Source organism: Lethenteron reissneri, chromosome 26, assembly GCF_015708825.2.
Source record: "Lethenteron reissneri isolate LAM-NWPU_2019-01 chromosome 26, ASM1570882v1, whole genome shotgun sequence".
NCBI lineage: Eukaryota > Metazoa > Chordata > Hyperoartia > Petromyzontiformes > Petromyzontidae > Lethenteron > Lethenteron reissneri.
The window spans coordinates 18,472,984-18,495,317 of record NC_083804.1 but is presented as its reverse complement, the minus strand read 5'-3'; the positions used below and the strand labels follow the sequence as shown (position 1 = coordinate 18,495,317).

The window sequence follows — 22,334 nt, the reverse complement described above, 5'->3', positions numbered from 1 at the left end:
ACGTAGAAGGGAAGTAATAAAATAATAAAAATAAAACATAATAAAATAATTCTCACGACGTTTCTGCCACAACACAAGTAGCCGTCCTCAGGTGAAGACCAGGTCTGTCGAGGCGACAGCGTCTAAAAGAAACCACCACCATGCTTGGAGCGTCTATTTAAGCTTAGAGTCGCTCCAAGCGTGGTGGTGTTATTTTAGACGCTGTCGCCTCGACAGACCTGTCTTCACCTGAGGACGGCTACTTGTGTTGTGGCCGAAACGTCGTGAGAATTATTTTATTATGTTTTATTTTTATTATTTTATTACTACTTCCCTTCTACGTGACTTTACCGAAAGAAACAAGAAGATGAATCCCTGCAGTCACGAAAGCTTTAAATCGAAATGTTATTATGTTTTATTTTTATTATTTTATTATGTTTTATTTTTATTATTGTATTACTTCCCTTCTACGTGACTTTACCGAAAGAACCAAGAAGATGAATCCCTGCAGTCACGAAAGCTTTAAATCGAAATTTACATTTTTTTAACCTGTTGAACCATGCACTCAAGATACCAGGATAAATATAATTTGTAAGTGTGACTTGGGGAATATTTTCCAGTTGGGCGTGATGTTTTTTAAGTAGATCAACCAAGTATTTAAAACAAATGCAATATACAAACATTTAATTTTAACCTAATCGTGCTGTCTCTGATTGCTGGTAATTATTGTGACTCGGCCAAGATAAACTCCTACAATCAGCATTGCACCATCGCATTAGAAAACACTCCCATGAGAACTACTTACGCTCTCTTCACTCGGTCTTATATGTAACACTGGAGAGTGAGATTGCCACGATGTTTAATGATACGTTACAATATTACATTCCACAATGTTATCAGTTTTGCCTCATTTTGTAATGTTGTTTCATATTTTTCCTTGTATTGTGTTTGTTTGCTTCAAAGTTATTCAACTGCAGTTCACTGAACATAAGCTGGCACAAACCTTTTAATAATTTGCAACTTTATATATTTATAACGTACATGCTATCAGAAAATGATGCAGTCATATAATAAATAAACCATTAATTACTCCAACTTTTTTTTACGAAACGCTAATTTAATAGTCAAATGCTATTTATTTAGCTTGAATTACTCCTTTGAACTTTGATCATTGTAATTGAATAAACATTTTCACAAAATGAAATAAACATTGAATGAGCTACGATAATTACAACACGACAGCAGTTAGCCACATAGATATCATTATCGTGAATTGCATATTGTATGATGTATCTTAGTATCGTGGTAACTCTACAGGATTGATGTTTATTCAAACTGATATTTTCTTTTTTAATCAAGAACTGCACAAAGGTCCATTGCATACACTTCTTTTAAGCTACACTTCATCTTTGCCAGCATTGTGGAATTGTAAATGAATACACTATCCAATGACTGACATTCGGTAAACCACTCTTGACCTGCCGTGGACTTCTATCTAATGTTGGGTGACAGAACGCGATTGAAGTGCCATGTATTTAAGCAGTGTGGATATGTCACCTTCCGAGGTCATTCTCTGACACGACAATGTGAATCCCTGCCACCTGCGAAGTTCTTGAACGGAAGTTTATTCATCCCCTGATTTCACTGACAGAACTATGAGGATAATATAGACTCTTTGTTAATTGCACCAAGTGTGCAAGTAAATTAAACTGACTGTGGGAAATAAATTGGTTCAAATGGTGACACTGGGAGGGTGGGGGAGGGGGAGGTGGGCCAAACATAGTGTAGGGAAGGATTGATCTGCTAAATTATGAAGAGGGTGAAGAATGGGCCGAGTTCATTCAGGGAGACAGTGCTGGCTGCTGAAGGAGACAATGGTTTCACAGAAACGCAAGTACATGTGTGCTGTTAATGAAAGCAAGATTAACTGAAGCATAGTTAATGTTTCGTCTGCTCTGCTGTTCACGTTAAAATCCAAAACCCTTAAACAATACAGATTCCAAAGAACACAGGATGAGATGTTACTATCCTTTGTGCAAGCACTTCCAAGAGTTCATGAACAGCGAGCCTGGTGAAATTTGGGGAGCGCATCGTCAGTAGTGACCCTTTGGTTCCTAGGGTGTTTCGGCCTTTCATACTATACACCCTCCCCAAAGGCGGCCAGCGACAGGGTGATCAATCCTACGCTTGCGTCCCATTCCCAATTAGTCATAGGAGTTGCCTTGTTGTTGGTAGCCAACATCCCACAACTGCTAAACAATCCAATGGGAGTTGGGGGGGGGGGGTTATTGTAGAGGACACAGGAGTGTAGGTCTCACCGGAGAAACGATCGCTTCGGGGTGCCGATTCCATAGCCCTTGGAGTCGAGGTTGCCGCCAACCTTCATGGTGTCGCACGGCTTGCGCTGCTCGATGTACTCATTGGTCGTGGACTCGAGCAGGTACGCGTACTTGCCCTTAGATCTGCGCACACGCGCCACCCCCTCCCCGGTCTTCTTCACAAAAACGGACGGCTCCGCAGCGCGCATGTAGTGCCACATTGTCTCGTACACAGAAATCTTGGAGCGCTGGCGAGAGGGAGCGTAGGTAGAGTGGGAGGGGAATGAGAAGAAAGGTGGTGGATCTCTTTTATTATTTGTTTGCACGTTTTATTTGAATCTCTAATTCGAGTCCAACTGCACCATCATTGTCCCATTACAGAGACGAAGATATTTCCACGCACAACTGTGACAGCGAGCAGCGCACGTTTCACCTTGTGTGTCACAAAAATTGTCCCCACAGCAGATGACATCCTAGCACGACTCTTGGTCTCCAATCTCACCCCGAAGAACTCCTTCGTGGAGCCAGAGTCGAGGGTTCCGTACGAAATCTCCGACTGCTTGGCCAGGTCATCGGCGCTCTCGATGGGCGACACCATGCGCTCAACAGTCAGGAAGGCAGCCAGGTTGGCCGTGTACGACGAGATGATGATGAGTGTGAAGAACCACCAGACGCCACCCACGATGCGGCCAGACAGGGACCTGCACGCACACGTGGACAAACATCTATACACACGTGGCTCTACAACACCTAGATGCACAAACATGGATACATTCGGGCGATGGTGGCACACACCTGTAATTCAGCACTATGGAGGTGAGGGTTGGTGGATTGCACAAATGTTGTCAAACTCACTTTCCCGTGGGCGTCGAGGTGCTATACCCTGGCTCGCCAGAAAACAGCAGTGCAAATGTTCGGTCTGTATAGGATAGTGCATTCGCCCTCCCACCCCCCCCCCCCCCTCATGCATGAGTTGTTTTTTTTTTCTCCCGGGTGCACAAGTTTCCTCCCGCGTGGAAACAACTCATTAATTGGCCGAAAACACCTTAACATTGATGATTGCAGAGCTTGGGGAATTGGCACCATCTCACCGCAATGGCTGCCTTCCCACTTGTCTGTGGTTACTCGCGCCTCCAAGTCGTCCGCTATCTTAAAGAGGAAATACTGTGTGTGTTATAATATATTATTATAGTAATATATTACAGTACTGTTATTTGGGTTGTTAAAATGCATTTTCATTATTGATAATCTCACGTAAAAATAAATGATGACTATTGGTTTGAATAATCACAAAATGACGAGGGGGGTATTATTCATAGTTGTTACTACAAGATCTCCCGTCATATAAAATGGGGACCACCGGACAGGGCAAGCAGCAGCCAACATGTTCAAAGCTGGAGGCGTCTTATTCGCGAATGGAGCCCGGTGGTCAATTATTGAAATCACAGTCTGGATGCACAAACTTTGTCATAGATCAGAGAGATGCGACTGCACAATAACTGTGTTAAAACTACACAACGACTGGCTAAAGACTCGGCACTAAGCCAACTGGTGTACATGTGCTACTGTGCACGTTCCATCATAATAATCAGTATTACATTTACCTTGCTGAAGAGAGGGAAAACACAGACACAACAAATACCCCGAATTACGGCAAAACATTTTTTGACGTTTTTTAGTCACATCCAAGAGTTTTAGGAACGTCTGGACACCTAGTGGCTGGCCCCGTCGAAACCCGTGGGACCTCTCCTGTGATCACATGTACTGGAGCCTGCACACAATGACTGCCCTTTCTTCAACAGTTCCTCGGGGCAGGTCATTCCTGGCCTACACGTTCCTCAGTGCTCAGGCTCCATCCAGATCGTTACTTTAACCTCCTCAGCAGCTGACGCATGAGCCAGCCACTTTCTCTAACCTGAGGCTCTGCAACTGCCACTGGGTCAGCCCTACCTTGGTTACCATGCTGCCATTTCAGCTGAGGAATTCCCCCAACTTAAACATACTCATCTGCACACAAAGCCAAAGATCACCTGTATAGCCTTTACAAAGGCTGTTGAGGCAAGTTCTGTTAACGAGCAAATTAAATCAACTTTAACTTATAAAGGCCAGTATGGCACACAAGGGGTCAATGGCCAACACCACACCTTGCCACCTTTGTCTCCCTGGTGGCAATATGTACACACTGCACCAGGTACTCATTTCAGGCCGAGTCGACCTAGGAGAGGCCCAGAACGGTTTCCGATATTCGTCACTGGTAGTCATGAGCAGGATTAGGATTAAGGTCACTAACCATCACACCACTGCTTCTAACCACTACGAACCCACATGCACTCAGTCATCTCACCGGGGCGAAATGTCACAGCCCTGCTGCATGAAGGCCCCCAGGGAGAACCACAAGCTGTTGAGGATGCTGAAGTCGTTAGGCTCGGGGGGACCTTCAGGCCCAAGTGGCGGAGGAGGTGGGAGCTCCCCGGGCCCCGCGGCTGCCTTCTGCCACTCGTAGGGGCTGAAACGGCTGACAAGGAAGAGCACAACGCTCACGCCGATATAGGCGAACACGATGCACATCCAGATCTCGTAGGCGAGTGGGTCGAGGAACGAAAACACCCCAGGCTTAGACTTCTGCGGCTTCTTGATCATGATGGAGATCCCCAGGCTCATGAACGGCTTGGAGAAGTCGATGACCTCCTCGCGCACCAGCGAGATGGTCAGCGGGGCAATGGCGATGTCTGCCTTCTGTCAGAGTGTGTGGCGGCGGTGATGTGGTTTGATGGTGTGGATGGTGAGATGTGAAGGTGATCATAATGATGGATGATGAGATGGTTTGTGAGGTTGTGGGATGATGAGGTAATAGGCATGATGAGTGGCAGAGTGTTGGGGTAGAGTGGTGATATAAATGGCAATCAGGTGTAAAAGTGAAGGGTTGATGAGGTTAATGAGATAAATGGGGTGTTGAGATGGTGTGGCGAGGTGGTAGGATAATGGATTTAGTGATAGGTTACAAAGGTGATTGATAGATAGAGTGGTCAGGTGAACGATGATGGAGTGATGTTGACAGAGTAGCAGGTGAATCGTGATAGATGTTTACGTGATGGAATGAGAAAAGTGGGGTGGTGAGATGATCGTGAGGTTCATGAGGTGAGGGATTAAAGAAGTGGTGAAGGAGATGAGTGCTGCAATTGTCGTGAGATGGCCGGGTAACAAGAGTGGTGATGTATAGGTTCGATAATGGGATGTTTTTATGAAGATGTGCATGGGGTGGTTTATGAGTTCAGTGACATGATGGGTTTGGAGGCGATCAATGATTAAATTAGAGTGGGGTAGACACAGTGAGCAAACAAGCAGGAAGGAATGGCCAAATGTGTGGACATGACAATGTAATCAGTGGTTGAATGATCAATGACGTAAAGGGGAAGTCATCATAAGGTTAGAGTTATCTATTGCACACAACACGTGTTCAACAATACACACGTAGATAAAAAAAATATTTAGGGGACAGTCTTATGGGAACAACCCCACAATGCATCACAAACCCATACTGCTGTGGACACACTTAAATCTACTGTTTTCTGCATGCTGTGCATTATCCTGTGCCATGAATGTGTGTCACTATTGTTTTAATTAACAAATGGCGCTTAAATCACAAGTGATCCTTTGCGCTATAAATGACACGTTCTGGTTTTGTGAATGAGTGCCATCCATGAATAAAGTGTTCTCTCATTGTAAACGAACATTTCGCTCATTGACAATGAACAATACACTCTTTCTTTGTGAATGAGCATCGCGTGTGTTCGAGGATCTCCCTTGTCGTGACAAGAGGGATATTAATTCTAGATTTGAAGCTTTCGTGACTGCAAGGATTCATATTCTTAGGTTTTTTCGGTAAAGTCACGTATGTGACTTTTTCGGTAAAGTCACGTATGTGACTTTACCGAAAAAATCTAAGAATAAGAGGGATATTCTTTTCGTGAATGGTGTGTCCCCATGTTTGGAAGGGTTCGAGCGATGACATATCTGCCGTACCCCGTACACCAGCTCGCCAACCATGCCATTCCAGATCTTGGTTTCCGTGTCGCGGGACCCATAGGCGCCGTCCGGCACGAGTTTCCAGCGGTAGTTGAAGCCGACGTGACGTGCGATCTCTTCGCCCAGGTCCGCGCAGTATCCCTCGAAGCGATCGTTACCCGTCAGCTGCTCGTAGTTCTTGCGGTACATGAAGTACGGGGCGTCCTGTGTGCATTAGTGTATGTGATTGTGTGGCGGGTGTGTAAACACAACATCAGCACTGGGGAGAAAAAGGCGGCCGAGCGTGATGCTAGCCACCCACCCCCTCGTGTGCCATTGCTGGTCTTCATTAGGTACAAGCAAATAGCACTTGCCCCAACAAGCTGTTCAAGGCTATGTGGGGGTCATTTGCATTTGAGAATGTGTACGTGAATAAGCGTATAGTTGGCATGTTTAAATGCGAGTGTGATAATTATGTACGCATTTGGATGTAACGTAAAAAAATATATACATGTAATTTTTAAACGGGCTGTTTAGAGAAGATGGTTTAGGAATACGACTGTATTTGTACTCGAACTTATATTTCTGACCCTACAGCATTTCCTTGATTTCTTTAACAAATGTTTGAACGTTTCCAACCCAGTCTCCAATAAGCTTTAGCGTAAATGTGTTTTCTTTAATTTATGTTGGATGCCTATAATTTGGAAGCTTACCCATCATCTGCTCCAATTCCTAAATATTTGAATGCAGCTGGTAAAATATATTAAACTGTGCTTAATGTTTACATATTAAAGTATAACTCATTTAGAGACATCACCAAAGCCCTGGCCCTCGGACTAGACTCCATACTACAGGACATCATCGACCACGACCAAGCGGGGTTTATAACAAATATAACCCGTAAAAACAGTTTTTCACTATAAATCCTTTATATGCGTGGCGGCTAGAGTCCTCTCGTCCTCTGGCTTGAGATGGCTGCCACCTATGGGTCAGATGATTGCATGGCAGCATTAAGCAATTGGTAATTAAATATAATATTTTTGTCCTAAAAAGTGTAACATTTTGGATTTTTTTTCCACGAACATTAATTGTCACGCACAACGAGTCTGTGTGGAAAATGTCAGCTCGATTGGATCACGGGAAGTGGGTTAAAAAACGACCGAAAGATTTGCACGGTCCTAAGCAAGCGCGCAAGTGAACTTAATATAAAGGATTTAAAAAGGTAAACACTCGTCCGATTGCCCTAATTAGATGGACCCAAAACTCAAAACAACCGGGCTTCGCTCTCTCCATTAACAGCGAAAAAATCCTTTGACAGTAGAATGGAGCTTTCTATTCCGTGTCACGATTCTCATGAATTTACCCCAATCTTGTATATATCTTTGCTCGCTCCTATATAAATCCCCTCTGGCAACTGCTCGTACAAGAGATCTAATCTCCATCCCATTTCCCACTGGAAAGGGGCTCCCGTTAGGGATGCCCACTTTCCCCTTCCTTATATTCATTAGCTATAGAACCATTAGCAATTGTGATTCGCTCTTCCACTGACCTGCCAGGTATAATGCACCCTACTGGTTGGGAATCTCGACTTTGCTCTAAGAAGACGATGTCTTCAAGACCCAGCCTGTTTCTTCCCGCAGCTCTTGCATGACGTCATTACCCCTCTCGTCATCTCCCCATTGTCGCATGACGTCATCACTTCCTCTCCTCCCCTCAACACTCCCACGTTTCTTGACTGAATGACTCCCTTGCCTCCACCTCATCCGAGTAGTGTGACATCATCACCCCACTCATCACAACCTCACCCCATTCTGGCGTGACGTCAATACTCCCCCCCAACACCCCAGGATCTCTGACGTCATGAACCTCTCAACCCAATCTCACCCGACACCATGCCAGTGCAGTTACAGAGATACACACGCAAGCTCGCACGAACAAGTGTATTCTTATATAGATTGAGTAACAGACAAACCCGATAAATGTAAATGATTTACTAAAATAAACGAATTTATGTTTGGTTCATCTAAACCAACAATAAAAAACTTGGACCACCATAATTATCATTCCATTCTGTTAACTTTTAGAGAAATGCAGAATACTATTGTTTGAAACAAATATCAAAATTATTACCGTGAGTAGGCCTGCATCAACAAAGACTAATGCATTATGCATCTAAGAATTTATTTTTTTGCCCATTAGTAAGTTAGATGATAGTTATCTAAAAAATGTTTTACGTGAGGCTGATGATCGGGATAAACAATAGGAGACGGCAAAATGACACAAAAGGATTAAATTATGGAATCGATCTGCAACCCCGGTGACAATTTCTCAAATCATTGGTGACCGGGTGAATCATATATAGGCTCAAAAATAAGTCTGCAACGAGGCTCACTTTGCGGCAGAGGTGTGGACTCGAGTCATGCGACTTGGACTCGAGTCAGACTCGAGTCATGAATTTGATGACTTCAGACTCGACTTGGACTTGCATAACAATGACTTTGTCCCACCTCTGAGGTGTGGACTCGAGTCATGTGACTTGGACTCGAGTCAGACTCGAGTCATGAATTTGATGACTTCAGACTCGACTTGGACTTGCATAACAATGACTTTGTCCCACCTCTGCTTTGCGGAGCGAGAGGCGACAAATCCTGGCAGAGCGTGACGACCCAAACATCCCAACTCTGTCCTATCATCCCGCCAAAGGCATGTGCAATGTGCCTCGATGACTCAGGATTGAAAACTTCAGTGGCATCATAGTTGAAGACGGTGGCCCAATTAAATTGATCTTCCACTCGTGCACGTTAGTGCTCCTCAGTGGTGATTCTTGAAGCACACGATGGTGAACGACCCCAGGTATGTAGCATTGGAAAGTCCCTACTCACACAATGACACAAAGGGCATTTGCTCTGTGGGATTTTGCCTCTCTTAAAAGTCCGACATGAAATATTGATGTGATGATCATGGTCCCAAACAACAACAGTCAGCACACAAGTCCCCAATGTAAACCAGGGTGAGCAACTTAAAAAGCAGATGCATTCATGACAATAATAATGACAACAATAAACTCGTAAATAAACATAAAATATAAATGAATGTGTACTTACGACAAGGCGTGGATGAAAAAACGAAAATAAAGGCAGATGCTGTGGTAAACGTAACTAAAGCTTGTGGGATGGCTGCACAATCGGTGATGCTGTCTGCAGTCAGGGGACAATGAGCAAAGGGACAGAGGGGGGAAGAGACATAGGTGAGAGGGAGAGAGAGTCATTGTAGAGATGGAGCGAGAGCAAGAGAGAGGGAGGGGGTAAGATGGAACGGGAGACAAAAGAGCAAGACTGAATAGAGAAATGAAGCAAGAGAGTTCATGAAGACACAGGAAGATACCTGAAGGGAGAGAGAAAGAGAGAGAGAGACTAGAGAGAGATCAATGAGCAAGGATTGTAGAGACAGTGAGTGACAGAGAAACAGAAGAGAGGGAGGATAAGAATGGATGAGAGCAACGAATGCAGAAAGGGGGAAATGCATTTAAGTAGAGAACAGAAGACAGAGTGTCAGTAAGGGACATTTACAGAAGGACAGGGACATAATGCAAGATCTGAAGATAGAATGAGGGAGAGAAGGGGAGGGGTAGTGCAGGGGAGACAGTGCAAGAGAGAGGGATATTTGTAGATTAGAGGATACAGTGATATAATTGTGTACAGAGCTGAACCAGAGAGACGTAGCAAGATGGAGGGACATTCAGAGAAGCAGAGGGAGAAGGAATTTACCAATGGATGCAAATATTGAACGCAAGAAAAGGAGACGAAAGAAAAGTAGAGACAGAATATATAGAGAGTCACGGTGAGAAGGGAGATAGAGATACATGTGCGCACAGGGAGAGAGAAGTGAGCGGCCGATTCATGCTCGGCTGTTTCACCATATGCATCAACATCTCAAACATCACATCCATCTGTCACATCAAGAGCAACTCTAAGCCCACGTGCTCTAAACCCCTTGCAGAGATTTGTTCCACATCTACAATAATAACCACCATAATTAAAATCTGTACCCAGCAAAAGCTTTACTGAGTCTCAAGACTCGGTTTTCAATGTCAAGGTTCTACTAGGGATACTCTGCATTTTCCTTTTGAAGTAAAATTAAAAACTCTGCATGGGCTGTAACCTACACGTCTAAAGAAAACCAACAAACATGTCATCGGGGAGCAATCTCTCACGAGCTGGTGCACATAGCTGGTGCACATAGCTGGTGCACATAGCTGGTGCACATAGCTGGTGCACATAGCTGGTGCACATAGCTGGTGCATATAGCTGGTGCACATAGCTGGTGCACATAGCTGGTGCACATAGCTGGTGCACATAGCTGGTGCACATAGAAGCTGCCAGAAACCTCACATCTGCACTGCACCGTGAGGACAATGCATCACAGCCAAGAATCCAACCACGTCATCGTCGTATTCTTACTTGCTTCCAGGGGATTCACGACCCCCATCACTTTCTGATCCACAGACCCAAACCTTGCATCGCAAGTTTATAGAAAAATGCAAACATGTGAATGTGTGTAGTGATAAATAAGGTCGTGGCCAGAGGACATCCATGTCACACACCCAAATTAAACAGGAATTGGCTATATCTCCCAACCACACAGCTTTAGCGGGACCTGCCCACCATGATGAAAAGCCTTAACGATCTTGAGAAGAGGGTCAGGGACCCTGAAAGCACAACGAATAACCCAAAGCCCTTGCATTGTAGAACGTTACCAAGGCAATGAGGCAGAAATTGGGCTCGATTGAAATTCCCTACACCTCAACTTGAATTCAAATCTATCACTTTAACGGCCATCTTGAGCAATCACGCTTATTTACGAAGGGCTAGCTTGATTTGTTTCAGCTAGGAGCAGCCGCCTCTGTAAAATAGTACTTTAAGTGTACAATGTTAAATAATATGCATTTTACGAACTTTAAATGTGGGTCTGATGCCACTGGTCATGGACCAATTTCAGACCAAACCCGTGAAATATTTTTGGGATATAACTCATAATTTGGCCAAATTGGGCTCAAGGTGGCTCAAAATTATTTTAAAATATCGAAACATTTTTTCAATGATGAGTGAAAGCACAATGCATATTACACATGTTACATGGTGGAATATGTTTTAAAATGCAAACAAAACTAATCATACTCTTTAGGAAAAAAAACTAGTCATGTTTTATCTTTGGATTATGCATGGCAGCATTGATGAGAGCCCAGAAATACTGTCTGTCTAGTGCGTATTATACACCAGCATTAACATCACTAATCATTGAACCAGATACTGTTAAATAAACAGTCGTCTCTATTTGAGTAAACTTACCCCAACGCCCTGATTTTTCCATCACTGGTAAAACTCACCGATCATTGTGGAGCTATAAATTACATTTTAACCCATGCAAAGTACAGCAATCCCTTGTCAACCGCAAAATTCATGTACACACTGTTTATTATCTGCATACCAATTTGCCAAAAGCGACCTGGAAATTTTGAGTATCCACGTTATAGGCACGGGTCCGCAAAACGCATTTACAAATTTTGCCGGGCCGCGATTCTCCTCCGTGCCACCGCGCCACCAGTGGCGCTGTGTAGCTTATCAGCTGTCCCTCAAAGTGAAGTAAAAGTGATGGGTTTGCAAAGTAAAGTATTAAATAGGCTTGTACGTGGTGAGAGTGTTGTGTCTGTGGGGCGAGTCTTTGGGGTAAATGAGATTAGTCCTCCTTCTAACCAGCCCTTCCATGTCATGTCATTGTCGTTATCAGTCATAATAATGGACTTCTACCCTCAATGTATGTAAAGTTAATGCAATGTTTATTTATGCTTTATTATATTATTGTGTAATGTACTGTGTTTTATTCGTGTTTAGTGAAGAAACAGGGAACTTAGTTATCCTATGACGAGTCTGACCATGGACGTGGTTCCTCTAAACCCCTATTTCCTATAGGCCCTGTACTTTACCAACCGTGGTTTTGCCTACCACGGACTTTTCCATGAACCTAACCCCCGCGGTTGGCAAGGGATTGCTGTATATTTTAAAATCGTTTTACCAAAATAAAATGATAAATGCATGATATTTTTAATTAATGTTTTCCTAAATGTTGCAAGAAGCCTTAGAGAAGCAGTGAGTAGATGCATATTCACATTCCTGATGCCTAAGAGGTAAAACTACTTTTTTTAGTTGTGCCACCCCTTTAAAACTGGTCATAGACAAGTAGGTTTAGTCTGACGATGGCTTCAGGGCAAGGATTTGTGGCATGCAGTGAGGTGAACAGATAGGGTAGGGAAGCAGCCTTGCTGCTGGGGGGCCGGGTTCATACCAGGATCGTAGTTACGATGACCGTTTTGTTTTGATGTAGAGAGCTATTTATTCCATCCTCCCCGAGTCCTGTCATCACCAGGTGCTTGGTGTCTGACCAGTATCCCACCTGGGTGCACACACATACACAGATTAAAATGCATAGATGTAAAAAATTAACCCGTAAAAACAAAGTTTTTCACTATAAATCCTTTATATGCGTGGCGGCTAGAGTCCTCTCGTCCTCTGGCTTGAGATGGTTGCCACCTATGGGTCAGATGATTGTCTGCCAGCATTAAGCAATTGGTAATTAAATATTTAAAAATAATTTCCCTAAACAGTGTAAAATTTTGGAAACAAAGATTTCACGAAAATTAATTGTCACGCACAACGAGTCTGTGTGGAAAATGTCAGCTCGATTGGATCACGGGAAGTGTGTTTAAAAACGACCGAAAGATTTGCACGGTCGTAAGCAAGCAAGTAAGCACGCAAGCACGCAAGCAAGCGAACTTAATATAAAGGATTTAAAAAGAAACAAGAGTTGCCCGTGGAGCCTTTTGTGGCAAGTGCTGTTACAGCGAGCACCGATAAAGGCTGACACGGCACACTAGCGGAGGGGTTGCCATCACCATGCCCCCAAATGCTGATCTTTACACACCACACAAGGTAATCATATACTGATGAGTTAACCTAGGGGAGGCCCAGCACCAGTTTAAATATGTTCCAGTTATTGGTCGTGAACGACAATTATTCTTCTTTCATATGGCTGAAATAGATACATCAGCCATTCAAGTGGTCAAGCCAGACAACCACATCAGGAGCAGCTGAGTGTATCGCTGTAATGTGTCCTTTATATTTGTGGTTCATGCATTGCATCGTTATTTGTTGTATGGTCTGTTCTGGATGACCACTGTCACACACTGGAGAGTTTAAATTTTCCATTTGTGCAGAAGATCAAAACCAAGGATCTTCTGCTTTGGGTCTTTCACAAGGTGCTTGTTTGTGAGTTCTGTTGAATTTTATGTCGCTTTCCAAACTTCATCGGGGTAGAACTTAGCATTGTTCAAGGTTAAGCACATGGGTCCAAAAGGGCTTGGGTGACTTCAAGCGATGACGAGGGACATTATTGAAGTCCTGATGATTGAGTGGGGGGAGAGATGAGTGACAGTACGGGCAACCAGGGTATTGAGGTCGACTTGAGGATTTAGTCGGACATCAACAAGTCGTGTGTGACAACTTCTGGTCCATAGCTGGTGCACAGTACTTGGCTACAGAGTACACAAGGGTCATCGTTGATGTCTATAAAACTGGAGCTGATGCTCCCCAGGTTGTGCTTGCCAGAGTGGAAAGTGCCTTGCTTGCTGAGATAGAAAAACAGGTGCCGATCTATGACGAACATCCAGCCATTGAGGTCTTTGCCGTCGGCCTCATCTACTGCATAGCCCCACATAGTATGGTGGCTATTAAAGTCACCAATATGTTTGGCTGGGATTGGTGCACTTGGGTGCACTGGCTTTAGCCATTTTTGATTCTGGCTTTTGTGAACCTTGGTGATGTGCAGCTCCCCTATTCTTAATGCTGAAGGTGTAGGTAGCTTCTGTTTCAGTTGGTGGGAAGGTGTAGAACTCTGTGATGGTGTTCTTCACGAATATGACCAAGCCATATTTCGGGTTGTAGCGGCTCATCGTGAGGCTTTATCCATGGATGTGGTAGCGACTAGCATATAGGGCATCCAAGACGTTGGTATTTTAAAGCGTCAGGACATCAATGTTATGGGTTTTCATTATGTTTGCGAGATACTCGCACTTTACCTGGGAGAATCCCTCAATGTTCAGTTGGATGATTCTTCTCCCAGTGCATTTCTTGCATATTGTTTGGCCTTGAAGAGGCCCATTGACATGGCTTGTGTTGTTGCTCTGGAGATTGGATGATCGATGACCAATGTTCAATCGCCGCATTGATAGCATGCGTTATGATTTATCCCTTAACTGTCATCTTCCACTTCAACGAGAATTGAACTCGGGTCACCGAGTTTGTAACATGGTGCGCTAGCCACTGCATTACCACTTGCCACGCACATATAGACACATGCTTTCGACACAACTATGCAGAAACGTAAGCAAATGCCCACAAAGACGCACATGATTAGACACAATCTCACAAATGCGACTAATGTTAGTTGTGGCCAGGTATCAAACTCTGGACCGCTGATTCTAGATTTGAAGCTTTCGTGACTGCACGGATTCATATTCTTAGGTTTTTTTCGGTAAAGTCACGTAGGTAAAACATCAAAATTAATAAAAATAAAATAAAGATCACGACGTTTCGGAGGCAACACAAGTCTCCGTCATCAGGTGGGACCGTCACAGCCAGATTAGCTGCATCAAGTGAGGCAATGATTCAAGATGTAATCCCTTAAAAGCGAGTTGAGGGGGGAGGAGAGGGGGGGGGGAGCTCATCAGAATGTGGTAGCCAATGAATGGAACGTATCGGGAGGGAGGGGGGCGGGGCCAAAAGGGTGGGCGACGGCGTGGAAGCGATTGTGCGCAAGAGACAAACTGCTGCACACGCCAACGCATTGGACAGAGAGGGGGGGGGGAGGGGGAGGCCTGATACACATGATACAAAAGAACGGAACTGCCATTGTTTATACCAATGCTGGCTGAACAATGAAGAGATTACTGTTAAACACTCGGTAAACGGTACTGTCCAAAGGACAAAATTTCGCCATCACCCCTAAATATATACCAGTAGAAAATATGATTTCTCAGATTGATGTAGCCCTCAGAGGCATAGGACACATCCATGCGGATGTAGCAAAAGCTGAAATAGCTACTATTCTTAAGAATGCTAAGAAATCCACTAGTAACATCAGCAAAAACGAACGCTCTGAACTCGTGGACCTAAAAAAGAGAGATGATATAGTCATCCTCTCAGGCAGACAAGGGCAATGCCACGGTCATCATGGATAAAGATTCATACAACAACAAAATCCTGGACCTTCTTAATGATGGGAGTTACTCCAAAATTAAAAACGATCCTACTAAAAGCCTAACGACGAAAACCAACAGTATCATCACGAGTTCGACTTCCCTAATCGAACCAAGCAAACGTCCCTCTCTAAAACCATCGGCGGCTAGACCTCCCAGACTCTATGGTCTTCCCAAAATCCATAAGGAAGGCACACCGCTACGACCCATCGTGTCGACGATAAACTCTCCTACGTACAAACTAGCCCGTTTTCTATCAGATACTCTGCTCCCCTTCACAGGCAAGACCTCTTCGGCAGTACTCAACTCAACCCAATTAGTCTCTATGGTTAAGGACATGGTACTATCTCCTGATGACATCCTCGTCAGCTTTGATGTAGTATCTTTGTTTACCAAAGTCCCAGTACCGGACACCCTAATAATAATTGAGGACTTAGTCCAACATGGATTGAATTCTGATGTACCTGCGCTGGTTAGGCATTGCCTCACCAACACCTATTTTACCTGGAATGGCACCTTCTACAAACAGAATGAGGGTACCCCTATGGGCTCCCCCTTGTCACCAGTTATAGCCAACATGTTCATGGAAAAGTTTAAATCAGACGCCATCCAGACATCCACCCTGCGTCCTTCCTTTTGGAAGAGGTATGTGGATGACACTTTCGTCATCTGGCCACATGGCCTCCCAGCACTGAACCACTTCTTGGACCACATCAATTCTAGACACCCATCCATCAGATTCACCATGGAAGTGGAGAAAGACGGTAAACTACCATTCTTGGATATTCTGTTTGAGAGGAGACCTGACGGATCCTTGGGACATTCTGTCTACAGGAAAGCCACCCAAACAGATTCCTACTTGAAACCGGATTCCCACCACCACCCATCTCAAAAGAATTCTCTCATCAAAACGCTATACTACAGAGCCCATGGCATTTCTGACCAACACCACCTGACCGGTGAATTAAGACATGTACATCGGCCCTCAGGATGAACGGATACTCTGACCGTACTATCCGCCAAGCTGTCTCTCCCACCACACAGAAACAGCCACATGAAACTCCGACCAAAACTATCACGTTACCATACATAGCAGGCGTGACCAAAAAGATCTCCAAAATTCTAAACAAACATAAGATCCAAGTCCGATTCAGTACAGTGCATAAAATCCGTGATCTGATTCCATCTGTGAAGGATGTCGTTCCTGACTTACAGTATCCTGGAGTCTACAAATTGAGTTGCATTTGTGGTGATTGCTACATTGGAGAAACGAAACGTCATGTTGCTGATCGTGTCCGCGAGCACAAGTCAGATCTGAAACACGGCAGAACTGATTCTTTGGCCGTTGCCGATCATTGCTACAACTCGGTGGGCTCTCATGAAATTGTCTTTTCCGAGACCAAGGTTCTCTGCAAACCTCCTGGCTACCATCAAAGGTTTGTACACGAAGCCATACAAATATACAAACACAGACATAATTTCAACCGTGATGATGGGTACAAACTTAGTAATCATTGGAAAGATGTTATTAACCACGCAAAAAAAAAAGACTTAATTACACTTTTTTGGACCATCTTATCTGACAGGCACTATTTTACTTTACTTTACCGAGTGTTTAACAGTAATCTCTTCATTGTTCGGCCAGCATTGGTATAAACAATGGCAGTTCCGTTCTTTTGTACCATGTGTATCAGGCCTCCCCCCCCTCTCTGTCCAATGCATTGGCGTGTGCAGCAGTTTGTCTCTTGCGCACAATCGCTTCCACGCCGTCGCCCACCCTTTTGGCCCCGCCCCCCTCCCTCCCGATACGTTCCATTCATTGGCTACCACATTCTGATGAGCTCCCCCCCACTCTCCTCCCCCCTCAACTCGCTTTTAAGGGATTACATCTTGAATCATTGCCTCACTTGATGCAGCTAATCTGGCTGTGACGGTCCCACCTGATGACGGAGACTTGTGTTGCCTCCGAAACGTTGTGATCTTTATTTTATTTTTATTAATTTTGATGTTTTACCTACGTGACTTTACCGAAAAAACCTAAGAATCTGGACCGCTGGTTTTTTAGTGGAGCATATTAATCACTGTCTACCACTCCTCACAAGCAATAAATATGTTTATGGCCCCACGTTCAATTGGTGAACTCATTGTGCGATGGCAGAAGCGATATAGACATGAGATGGAGATACAGTGAGATGAGAGAATGTATTCAAGAATAGAGATTTGGTGCATAAGTTTATATATGCATACATGTGCATTCGATTTTGTGGGAAGCATTCATTCATTTTCGTGCATGCAGACAAGTAGGCAATTCAACACAAGCAACCACAATGATCAAGAACAAGTTAGTGAGACGCCTAACCTCCGCGTATGAACCAAGATCATTGGAGTTGATGGCTAAGTGTCCCAACATTGCCATCGTGAGCCACTGAGAGAGAGGCAGCCCTGAGCGGCCATACCTTTGTGGGTCCGGTGGGCCTCAGCTCCATGACTCCAAGAGTGTAGTTCGACCTCTGACCCAGCTCATTAAACTGAATATTGTTGGTGAGGCCATTGATATGAACCTGCACAGACATGAGGGCACACGCACACATGTAACACAACCGTTGTAGGAGCCAGAGAGACCATTAGAGCATTGTGATGTTTGTGCACCGTGGAAAAACGGTTGATGCGGCCAACGCTATGCCCAGCCACCTGGGATTTCCTAGTGCTGATGTTTACGTACCCTCAATAAGGAAGAAGTTCCACCACTTAAAAACTATGACTAGTCCTCTTATATAAGCGCACAACTTTATCTATCTGTGATGAACGCTGCACTTTCCGTCGTTTTCATACAGGGGGCGCTGCAACCCTACGCGCCCCCTGCATGAACGACAGAAGAGCAGGGACAGACGTTCGATTACGTTGGAATCGATCTGCAGACGGCGGTCTTCTCGCACAGCCGGCTCTACTATGTCGCCTTATCTCGATCCCGCAATCCCAAACAGGTGAAAGTCCGCATCGAACCGAACCCCCATCAAGGCCATCTACTGAACGACGAGAGAAAATTAACACGAAATGCCCTTTTCAATGAAGTCTTCCAGATGTAAAATGATATAAGCTTTTAATGAAGAAATAAAATTATCTAATTCAAAACACAATACAATTCAAAGATGTTTCATTTTAAAACTTCTAAACGGAGCATCGGGTGCTTGCGTGAATGCGTCGTTCGCGTGCAACTTTTTTTGTGACTTTCCTGGCAGAAGGCCGTAAATGCCTGAGCCAACTTATGCCCCGACAGGGAAATTATTAGTTATAATTGATTTGTGATTGTGCAATACCTTCAATTGCTCATGTGAAACAATTTTTTTGTTGTGAATAACAATTTTTTCATTGCTTTTGCAATTTCAGTGACCCATGTCCCTTTGTAATCGAGACTCATATGGGTCTCTCCAAATTCTCACCTGGTTAAACAAAAATAAACTTGACTTAAACATGACTTAACTAGACCCAAAGGCAAATATCCTACTTATAGCATCTCACTTGGTACACCTGTACAGGGGAAGGGGGTTGTGGAAAACCAGGTTCTGGGAGGCAGGGAGGAGAGATGGAGCCACGTGCACGAAATCATTGAAAACGATCAACATGTGCAGCAAGCTAAGCTATTGTGTTTGGAACAGGTGGAATACACGATTCTATCAAGGTGTCAATCACAATTGAGCGAGCCCAGCTTCCTATAAATAGGGACCACCCCGCCACACAACAGAGGTGCTGGGTCAATGCAGGAAGACCCCAGCCGCAAGCATCTCTACTCTTAAGCTCCAGCCAGCAGTGCCGAGAGGAACGGTCCAAGGAAACAGGCAAACTTCAAGCTTGGATGCCCGGTGGGGAGCCGAGACGGGCAAGGACATTCAGCAAAAGGGGAGAGGAGCACAAGGAAGCCACCCTATGGTGGGAAAGAGCCAGCAAGCACCTGGTTCACTTCCTCTGATCTGGCGATGGTTTCAGGCCCAGTGGTGGCTCGCGACGCGCTGGGTGGAGCTTCAACTAGGGGACGGGTTGCTTGTGAATGCTTCCCAAAGCGAATGGTAAACGCCATCGAAGGCTAAAAGTGCCTTAACGGTTTGTGAGTGTCGTGTCAGGATAAGGGAGTCATCCTGGATCATATATTGTGAGTGTATTGTGGTGTTCTCGAGATACGCTACTGTGTGAAAACTGGCAGGGTGGCTTGTCCTAAAAATTAATGACGGACCAACCCTATTGAATCGCCTCGGGTGAATGATCTTTATTGCTCTCGCTAGACTCGATCCACAATATACACGGGAGTGACCTGGCTGACCAAACATATGATAGTAACGCCGATGAAAGTGAGCCTGGGAAAGTCGGCAAGAGATGAAACGCCACATAGCCTTAACAGACTTTTGGGGCAAGTGCCATTTAGAGAACACCTACAAACTCCAGTACGATAGAGGGGGTGGGTGACCAACACCACGCTCGACCACCTTTGTCTCCCTGGTGGTCATGTTTACACATTACACCAGTGCCTCATTTGAGATATTCGCCATTGTTATTGACTGCGAACGGGAATTGAATGCCAGTCGCCGAGTTTGTAGTGCAGTGTGCTAATCACTGCACTACTGCCTCCACACAAAACACACATAGGAGCCAGGTGCTCGCCTCCCACCACTTGCCCCACACTGAAGCTACAGGGAATCCACCTTCCTTGCTGCGTGTGCGTGTCCTTGCGTTGTGTGTGTGCGCACGCACATTCTTGAGCGCGCGCTGGATGTCGACGCCCTTCCCCCAAGGCACGGCGGGGTTGGCGAGGCAGTCGCCGGTGTTGCCCTCACGGTGGAGATCGAAGCGCTGCTTGTAGAGTGCTCGGAACGCCTGCGAGATGACGAACACGCCGTCGTACGCCAGCGCCGACGTGGACTGCACACGTGTGTACATGTAAGAGCACGTGCAGGCTGTTTATTACACTCCCACAACACTGAGGACGTGTGTATGTACACGTACAAAGACAAAGATAGACTTGAACGGACTGTTGAGGAAAATGCTGTTGGCGAACACCTATGAAGGCCGACATGGCACATGAGGGGGTGGATGGCCAAGCCCGGCCGAATTTGTCTACCCAGTGCTGATATTTACATACCGTACCAGGCACTGACTTAAGGCTGAGTCAACCTACCTACAGGATATAGGTACACAAGCATTTCCACCTGCATGTATGAAACATGTTATGCACACCTAAGCATATATATGTTGTGGTATAGAAAGATAAAAGATCCCACTGTGTAGCCTTTATCAACCTGTTGGGGCAATTGTGCTGTTAGAGAGCACCTATTGAAGGCTTGCGTGGTGCACGAGAGAGTGGTGTGGCCAGCACCACACCCATCCAGCCCCACGTCCCCTCAGTGCTGATGTTTATCCAGCACCCCACACATGGTCACCTTGAAATGGAGGCTGTCAGAGCCCGGGTACACGTGTGGGCTCTGCTTGTGCCACTTGTCCAGAAATGCAATGACTTGCGGCGCCATACGGTCCACCATCTGGAACCCTGACACGTTGGCCCCTCCATAGCGGAACACGTCCAGGTCCACGTCCAGGAAGCCCTGCGCCATGAGGATGAAACAACATGCATAAGTTTAGATTTAAAGCTTTCGTGACTGCAGGGATTCATCTTCTTGGTTCTTTCGGTAAAGTCACGTAGAAGGGAAGTAATAAAATTATAAAAATAAAACATAATAAAATAATATAATATAATAATAAAATAATATTATATAATAATATACTAATATAATAATATTATATTATGTTTTATTTTTATTATTTTATTACTTCCCTTCTACGTGACTTTACCGAAAGAACCAAGAAGAAGAACATGCATAAGTACAGGTGTGCACGCGTGCGCGCGTTTGTGTACGGGGAAACAGCAGTGTAGAGAATAGCGCCTTTGATTGCTGCTCATGGCCAACACCTCTGACAATTATCTGAACCAGTCCTGGTCCTCCCCTAGGTCTACTCAGCCTCAAATTAGTACAGGCAGACCTCACTTAGCGCTCAATATGCGTTCCTGGAGAAGTGAGCGTGAATCGAATCAGTGCTAATGGGGGTCATTATATTATTATTTAGATGGGAATGCATTCCCGACAGCGTGATTTCTTTCCTATGAGCAATATATGAGTGCTTCATTGGGATCTCGGTAACAGCGCTAATAATACAAGTGGTAGACATTATTTCAGAAGTAAAAATAACACTGCTCAAAAAAAAAATAAGTTTTTTTCTGGCCTGGACTTTTGCAGTTGTTTTTTCAGGGTGCTGATTCCAAATCTTATCTCAGATTTACTCTATCACATCTCATTTTTATGCTATCGGCATACCCTATTTTCATTGATTTTACCCGAAATTAACTGTCACTTATGATTGCAAGTTGTTGCGAGTCAGTGACTGCTTTAGTGTTAAAATATGGTGCTGTATTTTTAGGATAGTGTGTTTATAATATAATTTTATGTAGATATCCACATTTATTTAATATTTTTCTTCTGCAGTTTTTATTGAAAATGCAATATTTGAGATCTCAAAACCTGATGTGATAGACAAAAACTGATGCCAGATTGGGAATCAGCACCCCAAAATGACCTTCAAACCGTTGAAATACCTTATGCCAGAAAAAGTGTGTTGACCAGTGTATAATCAATGATTATAACATCAGTAATTATTATGGACTGTACTCCTACAAGGCA

The 22,334-nt window shown here is 44.5% G+C and overlaps 1 protein-coding gene across 7 annotated transcripts in view; it reads right to left on the bottom strand.

The window, feature by feature from the left end:
* Positions 1-22,334, bottom strand: part of LOC133347769 (glutamate receptor 4-like) — an 85,040-nt gene that overhangs the window by 23,024 nt on the left and 39,682 nt on the right. For 5 of the 7 annotated variants that reach the window (XM_061560352.1, XM_061560354.1, XM_061560357.1 and 2 more), the window contains exons 7-14: positions 21,042-21,203; positions 20,356-20,523; positions 18,069-18,173; positions 12,645-12,752; positions 6,321-6,527; positions 4,642-5,033; positions 2,800-2,998; positions 2,298-2,545 (exon numbers count right to left, since the gene is read on the bottom strand). In XM_061560352.1, coding sequence (XP_061416336.1) covers positions 2,298-2,545; positions 2,800-2,998; positions 4,642-5,033; positions 6,321-6,527; positions 12,645-12,752; positions 18,069-18,173; positions 20,356-20,523; positions 21,042-21,203 — 1,589 coding nt within the window. The remainder of the gene's footprint in view (positions 1-2,297; positions 2,546-2,799; positions 2,999-4,641; positions 5,034-6,320; positions 6,528-12,644; positions 12,753-18,068; positions 18,174-20,355; positions 20,524-21,041; positions 21,204-22,334) is intronic. The other 2 variants (XM_061560355.1, XM_061560356.1) reach the window with 2 other exon arrangements.